Raw genomic sequence first — 12,600 nt, 5'->3', positions numbered from 1 at the left:
CTCTGGTGTTCTCCACCAATGCCGTCATCTCCGTGCGCGACGGGCGACTTTGTCTGATGTTTCGCGTCGGGGACCTGCGGAACTCGCACATCGTGGAGGCGTCGATCAGAGCCAAACTGATCAAGTCCAAACGGACGAAGGAGGGAGAGTTCATTCCCCTCAACCAAACGGACATGAACGTGGGATACGACACCGGCGACGACCGGCTCTTCCTGGTGTCTCCACTCATCATCTGCCACGAGATCAACCGGCACAGTCCGTTCTGGGAGATCTCCAAACAACATCTGGCCAAGGAGGAGCTGGAGATCGTGGTCATCCTGGAGGGCATGGTGGAAGCCACAGGTGAGAGCGTGTGATGTGTGAACATGCCAGATGGGTTCATATTCACTGCTGCCGACAGACGAGGGGTCACAAACTAGATCATTGTAGGTCATAGTCAGTAATGTAATCTAAAAACTTTGGATTACTTCTTCAGCACTGGTAGATTTTTTCACTTGTTTTGACTATAAACAAGTAAATAAAGTAAAAAATACACTTATTTAAAAAAAGACATTCTCTAAATATCTAATGCGGTTCTGCTACTCAAGTACATTTATTTAGTTTTAAGGATTTATAAAGATTTTTACAGAACATTTTTAATTCTCATTAAGATTGATATCAAAGGTCTTACTAGAGGAAGAAACTGATGCTTCAATGTGAAATTTCATCATAGAATTCATTATAAAATATAATTGTAACAGATGCATGCAAAGCCAAGGATAGCATTTTAGCTTAGCATAAAGCTAACGTTCGCATGACGATTTACACAAGAAGAAGTATTTGTGCTGCTTCAATCTTCAGAGCCGCACAGCGACACGTTTCTGACCGTTTGTGGATTCTGTTCATAGAATCAGGCAGAAAATATATGATTTGTATCTTTCTATACGATGCTAAAGGCTACATGTGTTAGCGTCTCTTGTAAATATACCGAAACCGCATAAAAAACATTGACAATCATGTAATCGAATATTTATTGCATTGAAGTGTTTGTAACAGGTTGTTAAGCTGTAGAAACATGATGTAGTTCCTCTATGACATCATCTCTCTGTGAACTTGTTTGAATGTAACATCGTAAAGTATTTCACCGCTGTTCAAACGCTCTTCGGATCGCATCATATACACGGATAAATGACTTCTAATTGTAGTGGGGGTGGTGTAGTGGTCTAAACCACAGTACTGGTAAACTGTTAATTAGAAGGTTGCTGGTTTGATCCCCACAGTCACCACCATTGTGTCCATGAGTAAGACACTTAACTCCAGGTTGCTCCGGGGGGATTGTCCCTGTAATAAGTGCTCTGTATAATACATTGGTACTCAGAAGGTTGCTGGTTTGATCCCCACAGTCACCACCATTGTGTCCTTGAGTAAGACACTTAACTCCAGGTTGCTCCGGGGGGATTGTCCCTGTAATAAGTGCTCTGTATAATACATTGGTACTCAGAAGGTTGCTGGTTTGATCCCCACAGCCACCACCATTGTGTCCTTGAGTAAGACACTTAACTCCAGGTTGCTCGGGGATTGTCCCTGTAATAAGTGCTCTGTATAATACATTGGTACTCAGAAGGTTGCTGGTTTGATCCCCACAGCCACCACCATTGTGTCCTTGAGTAAGACACTTAACTCCAGGTTGCTCGGGGATTGTCCCTGTAATAAGTGCTCTGTATAATACATTGGTACTCAGAAGGTTGCTGGTTCGATCCCCACAGCCACCACCATTGTGTCCTTGAGTAAGACACTTAACTCCAGGTTGCTCCGGGGGGATTGTCCCTGTAATAAGTGCTCTGTATAATACATTGGTACTCAGAAGGTTGCTGGTTCGATCCCCACAGTCACCACCATTGTGTCCTTGAGTAAGACACTTAACTCCAGGTTGCTCCGGGGGGATTGTCCCTGTAATAAGTGCTCTGTATAATACATTGGTACTCAGAAGGTTGCTGGTTCGATCCCCACAGCCACCACCATTGTGTCCTTGATTAAGGCACTTAACTCCAGGTTGCTCCAGGGGGATTGTCCCTGTAATAAGTGCACTGTAAGTCACTTTGGATAAAAGCGTCTGCCAAATGCAGAAATGTAAATGTAAATGTAAATATTTAAATCCTTACACAGAATTCTGCAGATTTGAATGCAGAAAATGTGAAAAAATGTCAGTGAATGAGATTCATTACAGCTTCATACGAATCACATGATCATTTCACGAATCTGAACCAAACGTCTTCTGACTGCTCCTCAGTTCCTGTCCCCTACAGCGATGCAGCGACTGCTGATGTCACTTCCTGTCTGCTCAGACAGACCAGTGAAAGTCACAAACTGTGTCAACAATGAAACTAATATTCATTATATTATTAATATTACTGCAGTAGTTGCAGCACAAACACTTATTTTAGTGGAGAATAGTTTGTGCCTCTGTCAGGAGTTCCAGTATTTGAACACATCAGATCAATATTCCTGTGCTGGGACCAGTGAACATCAAACAACCCATTTCACAGACATGTTGTTCTGTTGTTGTGTTGTTCTGTTGTTGTGTTATTGTGTTGTTCTGTTGATGTGTTGTTGTGTTGTTCTGTTGATGTGTTGTTGTTGTGTTATTGTGTTGTTCTGTTGATGTGTTGTTCTGTTGAAGTGTTGATGTGTTGTTGTGTTATTCTGTTGATGTGTTGTTCTGTTGTTGTGTTGTTCTGTTGATGTGTTGTTGTGGTGTTGTTGTGTTGTTCTGTTGTTTTGTTGTTGTTCTGATGATGTGTTTTTTTGTTGTTGTTCTGTAGATGTTGTTGTGTTGTTCTGTTGATGTGTTGATGTGTTGTTCTGTTGTTGTGTTGTTCTGTTGATGTGTTGTTGTGGTGTTGTTGTGTTGTTTTGTTGATGTGTTTTTTTGTTGTTGTTCTGTAGATGTTGTTGTGTTGTTCTGTTGATGTGTTGTTCTGTTGTTGTGTTGTTCTGTTGTTGTGTTGTTGTTTTGATGTGTTGTTCTGTTGTTGTGTTGTTCTGTTGTTGTTCTGCTGATGTGTTGTTTTGTTGTTGTTCTGTTGATATGTTGTTCTGTTGATGTGTTGTTCTGTTGTTGTGTTGTTCTGTTGTTGTGTTGTTGTGTTGATGTGTTGTTCTGTTGTTTTGTTGTTGTTCTGTTGATGTGTTGTTCTGTTGTTGTGTTGTTCTGTTGTTGTTCTGTTGATATGTTGTTGTGTTGTTCTGTTGATATGTTGTTCTGTTGTTCTGTTGTTGTGTTGTTCTGTTGTTGTGTTGTTGTTCTGTTGATGTGTTGTTTTGTTGTTGTTCTGTTGATGTGTTGTTCTGTTGATGTGTTGTTCTGTTGTTGTTGTGTTGTTGTTGTTGTTGTTCTGTTGTTGTGTTGTTGTTCTGTTACATTTACATTTACATTTATGCATTTGGCAGACGCTTTTATCCAAAGCGACTTACAGTGCATTTATTACAGGGACAATCCCCCTGGAGCAACCTGGAGTTAAGTGTCTTACTCAAGGACACAATGGTGGTGACTGTGGGGATCAAACCAGCAACCTTCTGAGTACCAATGTATTATACAGAGCAGTTATTACAGGGACAATCCCCCCGGAGCAACCTGGAGTTAAGTGTCTTACTCAAGGACACAATGGTGGTGACTGTGGGGATCAAACCAGCAACCTTCTGAGTACCAATGTATTATACAGAGCAGTTATTACAGGGACAATCCCCCCGGAGCAACCTGGAGTTAAGTGTCTTACTCAAGGACACAATGGTGGTGACTGTGGGGATCAAACCAGCAACCTTCTGAGTACCAATGTATTATACAGTGCACTTATACTTACAGGGACAATCCCCCCGGAGCAACCTGGAGTTAAGTGCCTTGCTCAAGGGCCCAACAGTGGCATCTTGGTGGTGCTGGGGCTTGAACCCCTGACCTTCTGGTCAGTAACCCTGAGCCTCAACCACTGAGCCACCACTGCCCTACTGTTGATGTGTTCTGTTGATGTGTTGTTGTGTTGTTTTGTTGTTGTGTTGTTCTGTTGATGTGTTGTTCTGTTGATGTGTTGTTGTGTTGTTGTGTTGTTCTGTTGATGTGTTCTGTTGATGTGTTGTGTTGTTTTGTTGATGTGTTGTTCTGTTGATGTGTTGTTCTGTTGATGTGTTGTTCTGTTGTTGTGTTGTTTTGTTGATGTGTTGTTCTGTTGATGTGTTGTTGTGTTGTTCTGTTGATGTGTTGTTCTGTTGTTGTGTTGTTCTGTTGATGTGTTGTTGTGGTGTTGTTGTGTTGATGTGTTGTTTTGTTGTTGTTCTGATGATGTGTTTTTTTGTTGTTGTTCTGTAGATGTTGTTGTGTTGTTCTGTTGATGTGTTGTTCTGTTGTTGTGTTGATGTGTTGTTCTGTTGTTGTGTTGTTCTGTTGTTGTGTTCTGTTGTTCTGTTGTTGTGTTGTTCTGTTGTTGTGTTGTTCTGTTGTTGTTGTTTTGATGTGTTGTTCTGTTGTCGTGTTGTTCTGTTGTCGTGTTGTTCTGTTGATGTGTTGTTGTGTTGTTCTGTTGTTGTGTTGTTTTGTTGTTGTTCTGCTGATGTGTTGTTGTGCTGTTCTGTTGATGTGTTGTTGTGTTGTTCTGTTGATGTGTTGTTCTGTTGATGTGTTGATGTGTTGTTCTGTTGATGTGTTGTTCTGTTGTTGTGTTGTTTTGTTGATGTGTTGTTTTGTTGATGTGTTGTTCTGTTGATGTGTTGTTCTGTTGTTGTGTTGTTCTGTTGTTGTGTTGTTCTGTTGATGTGTTGTTGTGTTGTTTTGTTGTTGTGTTGTTCTGTTGATGTGTTGTTGTGTTGTTTTGTTGTTGTGTTGTTCTGTTGATGTGTTGTTCTGTTGATGTGTTGTTCTGTTGATGTGTTGTTCTGTTGTTGTGTTGTTCTGTTGTTGTGTTGTTCAGTTGATGTGTTGTTCTGTTGATGTGTTGTTCTCTTGATGTGTTGTTCTGTTGATGTGTTGTTTTGTTGATGTGTTGTTCGGTTGATGTGTTGTTTTGTTGATGTGTTGTTCTGTTGATGTGTTGTTCTGTTGTTGTGTTGTTCTGTTGATGTGTTGTTCTGTTGATGTGTTCTGTTGATGTGTTGTGTTGTTTTGTTGTTGTGTTGTTCTGTTGATGTGTTGTTCTGTTGATGTGTTGTTCTGTTGTTGTGTTGTTGTGTTGTTGTGTTGTTCTGTTGATGTGTTCTGTTGATGTGTTGTGTTGTTTTGTTGTTGTGTTGTTCTGTTGATGTGTTGTTCTGTTGATGTGTTGATGTGTTGTTCTGTTGTTCTGTTGATGTGTTGTTCTGTTGTTGTGTTGTTTTGTTGATGTGTTGTTCTGTTGATGTGTTGTTGTGTTGTTCTGTTGATGTGTTGATGTGTTGTTCTGTTGATGTGTTGTTCTGTTGTTGTGTTGTTCTGTTGATGTGTTGTTGTGGTGTTGTTGTGTTGATGTGTTGTTTTGTTGTTGTTCTGATGATGTGTTTTTTTGTTGTTGTTCTGTAGATGTTGTTGTGTTGTTCTGTTGATGTGTTGTTCTGTTGTTGTGTTGATGTGTTGTTCTGTTGTTGTGTTGTTCTGTTGTTGTGTTCTGTTGTTCTGTTGTTGTGTTGTTCTGTTGTTGTTGTTTTGATGTGTTGTTCTGTTGTCGTGTTGTTCTGTTGTCGTGTTGTTCTGTTGATGTGTTGTTGTGTTGATGTGTTGTTCTGTTGTTGTGTTGTTTTGTTGTTGTTCTGCTGATGTGTTGTTTTGTTGTTGTTCTGTTGATATGTTGTTGTGTTGTTCTGTTGATGTGTTGTTGTGTTGTTCTGTTGATGTGTTGTTCTGTTGATGTGTTGATGTGTTGTTCTGTTGATGTGTTGTTCTGTTGTTGTGTTGTTTTGTTGATGTGTTGTTCTGTTGTTGTGTTGTTTTGTTGTTGTGTTGTTCTGTTGATGTGTTGTTGTGTTGTTTTGTTGTTGTGTTGTTCTGTTGATGTGTTGTTCTGTTGATGTGTTGTTTTGTTGATGTGTTGTTCTGTTGATGTGTTGTTCTGTTGTTGTGTTGTTCTGTTGATGTGTTGTTCTGTTGATGTGTTGTTCTGTTGATGTGTTGTTCTCTTGATGTGTTGTTCTGTTGTTGTGTTGTTTTGTTGATGTGTTGTTCTGTTGATGTGTTGTTTTGTTGATGTGTTGTTTTGTTGATGTTTTGTTCTGTTGATGTGTTGTTCTGTTGATGTGTTGTTCTGTTGTTGTGTTGTTCTGTTGATGTGTTGTTCTGTTGATGTGTTGTTTTGTTGATGTGTTGTTCTGTTGATGTGTTGTTCTGTTGATGTGTTGTTGTGTTGTTTTGTTGATGTGTTGTTCTGTTGATGTGTTGTTCTTTTGATGTGTTGTTCTGTTGTCGTGTTGTTCTGTTGTCGTGTTGTTCTGTTGATGTGTTGTTGTGTTGATGTGTTGTTCTGTTGTTGTGTTGTTTTGTTGTTGTTCTGCTGATGTGTTGTTTTGTTGTTGTTCTGTTGATATGTTGTTGTGTTGTTCTTTTGATGTGTTGTTCTGTTGTCGTGTTGTTCTGTTGATGTGTTGTGTTGATGTGTTGTTCTGTTGTTGTGTTGTTTTGTTGTTGTTCTGCTGATGTGTTGTTTTGTTGTTGTTCTGTTGATATGTTGTTGTGTTGTTCTGTTGATGTGTTGTTGTGTTGTTCTGTTGATGTGTTGTTCTGTTGATGTGTTGATGTGTTGTTCTGTTGTTGTGTTGTTTTGTTGATGTGTTGTTCTGTTGATGTGTTGTTCTGTTGTTGTGTTGTTCTGTTGATGTGTTGTTGTGTTGTTTTGTTGTTGTGTTGTTCTGTTGATGTGTTGTTGTGTTGTTTTGTTGTTGTGTTGTTCTGTTGATGTGTTGTTCTGTTGATGTGTTGTTTTGTTGATGTGTTGTTCTGTTGATGTGTTGTTCTGTTGTTGTGTTGTTCTGTTGATGTGTTGTTCTGTTGATGTGTTGTTCTCTTGATGTGTTGTTCTGTTGTTGTGTTGTTTTGTTGATGTGTTGTTCTGTTGATGTGTTGTTTTGTTGATGTGTTGTTTTGTTGATGTGTTGTTCTGTTGATGTGTTGTTCTGTTGTTGTGTTGTTCTGTTGATGTGTTGTTCTGTTGATGTGTTCTGTTGATGTGTTGTGTTGTTTTGTTGTTGTGTTGTTCTGTTGATGTGTTGTTCTGTTGATGTGTTGTTCTGTTGTTGTGTTGTTGTGTTGTTCTGTTGATGTGTTCTGTTGATGTGTTGTGTTGTTTTGTTGTTGTGTTGTTCTGTTGATGTGTTGTTCTGTTGATGTGTTGATGTGTTGTTCTGTTGTTCTGTTGATGTGTTGTTCTGTTGTTGTGTTGTTTTGTTGATGTGTTGTTCTGTTGATGTGTTGTTGTGTTGTTCTGTTGATGTGTTGATGTGTTGTTCTGTTGATGTGTTGTTCTGTTGTTGTGTTGTTCTGTTGATGTGTTGTTGTGGTGTTGTTGTGTTGATGTGTTGTTTTGTTGTTGTTCTGATGATGTGTTTTTTTGTTGTTGTTCTGTAGATGTTGTTGTGTTGTTCTGTTGATGTGTTGTTCTGTTGTTGTGTTGATGTGTTGTTCTGTTGTTCTGTTGTTGTGTTCTGTTGTTCTGTTGTTGTGTTGTTCTGTTGTTGTTGTTTTGATGTGTTGTTCTGTTGTCGTGTTGTTCTGTTGTCGTGTTGTTCTGTTGATGTGGTGTTGTGTTGATGTGTTGTTCTGTTGTTGTGTTGTTTTGTTGTTGTTCTGCTGATGTGTTGTTTTGTTGTTGTTCTGTTGATATGTTGTTGTGTTGTTCTGTTGATGTGTTGTTGTGTTGTTCTGTTGATGTGTTGTTCTGTTGATGTGTTGATGTGTTGTTCTGTTGATGTGTTGTTCTGTTGTTGTGTTGTTTTGTTGATGTGTTGTTCTGTTGTTGTGTTGTTCTGTTGATGTGTTGTTGTGTTGTTCTGTTGTTGTGTTGTTGTGTTGTTTTGTTGTTGTGTTGTTCTGTTGATGTGTTGTTCTGTTGATGTGTTGTTTTGTTGATGTGTTGTTCTGTTGATGTGTTGTTCTGTTGTTGTGTTGTTCTGTTGATGTGTTGTTCTGTTGATGTGTTGTTCTCTTGATGTGTTGTTCTGTTGTTGTGTTGTTTTGTTGATGTGTTGTTCTGTTGATGTGTTGTTTTGTTGATGTGTTGTTTTGTTGATGTTTTGTTCTGTTGATGTGTTGTTCTGTTGATGTGTTGTTCTGTTGTTGTGTTGTTCTGTTGATGTGTTGTTCTGTTGATGTGTTGTTTTGTTGATGTGTTGTTCTGTTGATGTGTTGTTCTGTTGATGTGTTGTTGTGTTGTTTTGTTGATGTGTTGTTCTGTTGATGTGTTGTTCTTTTGATGTGTTGTTCTGTTGATGTGTTGTTGTGTTGTTCTGTTGATGTGTTGTTTTGTTGATGTGTTGTTCTGTTGACGTGTTGTTCTGTTGTTGTGTTGTTCTGTTGATGTGTTGTTCTGTTGATGTGTTGTTTTGTTGATGTGTTCTGTTGATGTGTTGTTCTGTTGTTGTGTTGTTCTGTTGTTGTGTTGTTCTGTTGACGTGTTGTTCTGTTGATGTGTTGTTCTGTTGTTGTGTTGTTCTGTTGTTGTGTTGTTCTGTTGATGTGTTGTTCTGTTGTTGTGTTGTTCTGTTGATGTGTTGTTGTGTTGTTCTGTTGATGTGTTGTTCTGTTGATGTGTTGTTCTGTTGTTGTGTTGTTCTGTTGCTGTGTTGTTCTGTTGTTGTGTTGTTCTGTTGATGTGTTGTTCTGTTGTTTTGTTGTTTTGTTGTTGTGTTGTTCTGTTGATGTGTTGTTGTGTCGTTTTGTTGTTGTGTTGTTCTGTTGTTTTTTTGTTGTGTTGTTCTGTTGTTGTGTTGTTTTGTTGTTGTTCTGCAGATGTGTTGTTCTGTTGTTGTGTTGTTCTCTTGATGTGTTGTTCTCTTGATGTGTTGTTCTGTTGTTGTGTTGTTCTGTTGTTGTGTTGTTCTCTTGATGTGTTGTTCTGTTGTTGTGTTGTTGTGTTGTTCTTTGATGTGTTGTTGTGTTGTTTTGTTGATGTGTTGTTCTGTTGTTTTTTTGTTGTGTTGTTCTGTTGTTTTGTTGTTGTGTTGTTCTTTGATGTGTTGTTGTGTTGTTTTGTTGATGTGTTGTTGTGTTGTTCTCTTGATGTGTTGTTCTGTTGTTGTGTTGTTCTGCTGATGTGTTGTTCTGTTGTTGTGTTGTTCTCTTGATGTGTTGTTCTGTTGTTTTGTTGTTGTGTTGTTCTCTTGATGTGTTGTTCTGTTGTTGTGTTGTTGTGTTGTTCTTTGATGTGTTGTTGTGTTGTTTTGTTGATGTGTTGTTGTGTTGTTCTCTTGATGTGTTGTTCTGTTGTTGTGTTGTTCTGTTGATGTGTTGTTCTGTTGTTGTGTTGTTTTGTTGTTTTGTTGTTGTTCTGCTGATGTGTTGTTCTGTTGTTGTGTTGTTCTCTTGATGTGTTGTTCTGTTGTTTTGTTGTTGTTGTTGTTGTGTTGATGTGTTGTTCTGTTGTTTTGTTGTTGTTCTGTTGATGTGTTGTTCTGTTGTTGTGTTGTTTTGTTGTTGTTTTGTTCTGTTGATGTGTTGTTCTGTTGATGTGTTGTTTTGTTGATGTGTTGTTCTGTTGATGTGTTGTTCTGTTGTTGTGTTGTTCTATTGATGTGTTGTTTTGTTGTTCTGGTGATGTGTTGTTCTGTTGATGTGTTGTTGTGTTGTTTTGTTCATGTGTTATTCTGTTGATGTGTTGTTCTGTTGTTGTGTTGTTTTGTTGATGTGTTGTTCTGTTGATGTGTTGTTCTGTTGTTGTGTTGTTCTATTGATGTGTTGTTTTGTTGTTCTGGTGATGTGTTGTTCTGTTGATGTGTTGTTGTGTTGTTTTGTTCATGTGTTATTCTGTTGATGTGTTGTTCTGTTGTTGTGTTGTTTTGTTGATGTGTTGTTCTGTTGATGTGTTGTTCTGTTGTTGTGTTGTTCTGTTGATGTGTTGTTGTGTTGTTTTGTTGATGTGTTGTTCTGTTGATGTGTTGTTCTGTTGTTCTGTTGATGTGTTGTTCTGTTGTTGTGTTGTTCTGTTGTTGTGTTATTGTGTTGTTCTGTTGTTGTGTTGTTCTGTTGATGTGTTGTTCTGTTGTTGTGTTATTGTGTTGTTCTGTTGATGTGTTGTTCTGTTGATGTGTTGTTCTGTTGTTGTGTTGTTCTGTTGATGTGTTGTTCTGTTGTTTTGTTGTTCTGTTGTTGTGTTGTTCTGTTGATGTGTTGTTCTGTTGATGTGTTGTTCTGTTGATGTTGTTGTTCTGTTGTTGTGTTGTTCTGTTGATGTGTTGTTCTGTTGTTTTGTTGTTCTGTTGTTGTGTTATTGTGTTGTTCTGTTGATGTGTTGTTGTGTTGATGTGTTGTTCTGTTGTTTTGTTGTTCTGTTGTTGTGTTGTTCTGTTGTTGTGTTGTTCTGTTGATGTGTTGTTCTGTTGTTTTGTTGTTCTGTTGTTGTGTTATTGTGTTGTTCTGTTGATGTGTTGTTCTGTTGATGTGTTGTTCTGTTGTTGTGTTGTTCTGTTGATGTGTTGTTGTGTTATTGTGTTGTTCTGTTGATGTGTGACACACTAAACACAAGCAGCTGCACACAAACACTTGAATGTGAATCTTGTCGAGACAATTAGACGAAAGGGGGAGAGCTGCATGTTTGCTTTTACTGTGATGCTATTTTGAGGGTTTGTGAGTGCGGTTGCCATGGAGACGCTGCAGCATTAGAAACCCACAGACATTATATAACAGCAGTATTACTGTTATTACCGCGATCATAAGCACGAGGAGGATTCTCTCTCAGACTGTCACTCGGTGTTTCTGCAGTTGTTGTTGTGATGTCCGCTCTTGATGCAGTTTGTGGAGGAAACAGGAACAGCTGGTGGCGCTTTCACAGCTGACCCGTTGCCATGGAGATGAGAGAGCAGCTCATCACACGCATGAACACACGTGTCATAAAACACACATTCAGCATAAAGACACACATCCACCCAGCATCTTTGTGTTGCTGTGTGTGAGTGAGTGAGTGTGTGTGGGTGTGTGTGTGTGTGCGTGTGTGTGTGTGTGTGTGTGTGCGTGTGTGTGTGTGTGTGTGTGTGTGTGAGTGAACACTCTTCAGAACACAAATGAAGATGTTTAGTAGAATATTTCAGCTCTGTAGGTCCATACAATACAAGTGAATGGTGACCAGAACTTTGAAGCTCCAAAAAGCACATAAAAGCAGCATAAAAGTAATCCATAAGACTCCAGTGGTTAAATTAAAAACTTTAATTTCAAGGTTTTTTTATAGGGACATTTCCACCTATTGTTGTTTGTCTGTTGTTCACCTCTGTGCTTTGTGCTGTTGCAGGAATGACGTGTCAAGCGCGGAGCTCATACGTGGCCAGCGAGATCAAGTGGGGTTACCGCTTCATGCCCGTCCTGACTCTGGAAGACGGTTTTTACGAGGTCGACTACAACAGCTTCCACAATATCTATGAAACCAACACGCCGAGCTGCAGCGCACGAGAGCTGGCGGAAATGATGGCGCGTTCTCGCCTGCCGCTCACATGGTCGGTGGCGAGTAAACTGGGTCAACAGGGTCTGCTGGACTCGTGGGACAAACCGCCGGAGAAGAGCAGAGACACCGACGAGCTGACGGAGAGAAACGGAGACATCACCAACATAGAGAACGAGTCAAAAGTGTAGGACAAAACGAGAATCGCTCGCCTCTCCTCTGCACTATTGGACGATTAGCTGAGGTCAGAGGTCAGCTCAGGAAAGCGCCCCACAGTCGGGATGATGTCACAGACTCCTCCCATCTCAAGGGTTCTCTCTACACAAACTCTCGGGCGACTGGAGAGTTTCTTTTCTTAAAGATAAGAAATGATATTTTCCAAGATTAACCCTATAAATCAATATGCAGTATATATAGAGAGATCTATTCTAGGGCATTTTTGGTATATATATTTAATATTAGTTCAGTTGGAGAATTGTGAATATTTAAGGATGTTTGATACGATTCGTCTGGATATTCTGGAACTGTTCGGGTTTACACTGACAGAATCCCTGATGATGTTTATAATTGAGAGGACGTTAGACCGTATTACAGGACGCACAGGAGCTCTTTATACTGAAGATCTGCCGCCAGTGAGGATCAGCCGGGCGGCGGATGTTTGCATGGGTGTGTGTGTGTGTGTGCGCGTGCGCATGCGTGTGCATGTGTGTGTGCATGTGTGTGTGCGTGTGTGTGTGCGTATGTCTGTCTGATCAAATAACCTTCCATACCGTCCTTTACATTATTTCACCCATCACTTTGATCTTAATTTAATTCATAATTATAACGTCATTCTTCACAGTTGTATTACTCTTTAAAATTAAAGGGACAGTACACCCAAAAATGATAATTCTGTAATCATTTACTCACCCTCATGTTGTTCCAAACCTGTATGACTTCTGTGTACATTGTTAAGAATCTGTTTTCCACACAACGATGCACTCGAGAAGCATTTGGCATATTTTTATATCTGAATTTAAACGAGAGA

General features: G+C 39.4%; 1 protein-coding gene across 1 annotated transcript in view; it reads left to right on the top strand.

Moving 5' to 3' along the window:
- The window catches only part of LOC127636768 (G protein-activated inward rectifier potassium channel 2-like), a 25,276-nt gene extending 13,257 nt beyond the window's left edge, over window positions 1-12,019 (top strand). The window contains exons 2-3 of the mRNA XM_052117486.1: window positions 1-342; window positions 11,427-12,019. The exon at window positions 1-342 is cut by the window's left edge and continues 574 nt beyond it. Of these exons, the coding sequence (XP_051973446.1) occupies window positions 1-342; window positions 11,427-11,764 (680 nt within the window). The 3' untranslated portion in view covers window positions 11,765-12,019. The remainder of the gene's footprint in view (window positions 343-11,426) is intronic.
- The last annotated feature ends 581 nt before the right edge of the window (window positions 12,020-12,600 follow it).

Source organism: Xyrauchen texanus, chromosome 44 (genome assembly GCF_025860055.1).
Source record: "Xyrauchen texanus isolate HMW12.3.18 chromosome 44, RBS_HiC_50CHRs, whole genome shotgun sequence".
Taxonomy (NCBI): domain Eukaryota; kingdom Metazoa; phylum Chordata; class Actinopteri; order Cypriniformes; family Catostomidae; genus Xyrauchen; species Xyrauchen texanus.
The sequence above is the reverse complement of the archived record's forward strand: the minus strand, read 5'-3'. Positions and strand labels throughout refer to the sequence as shown.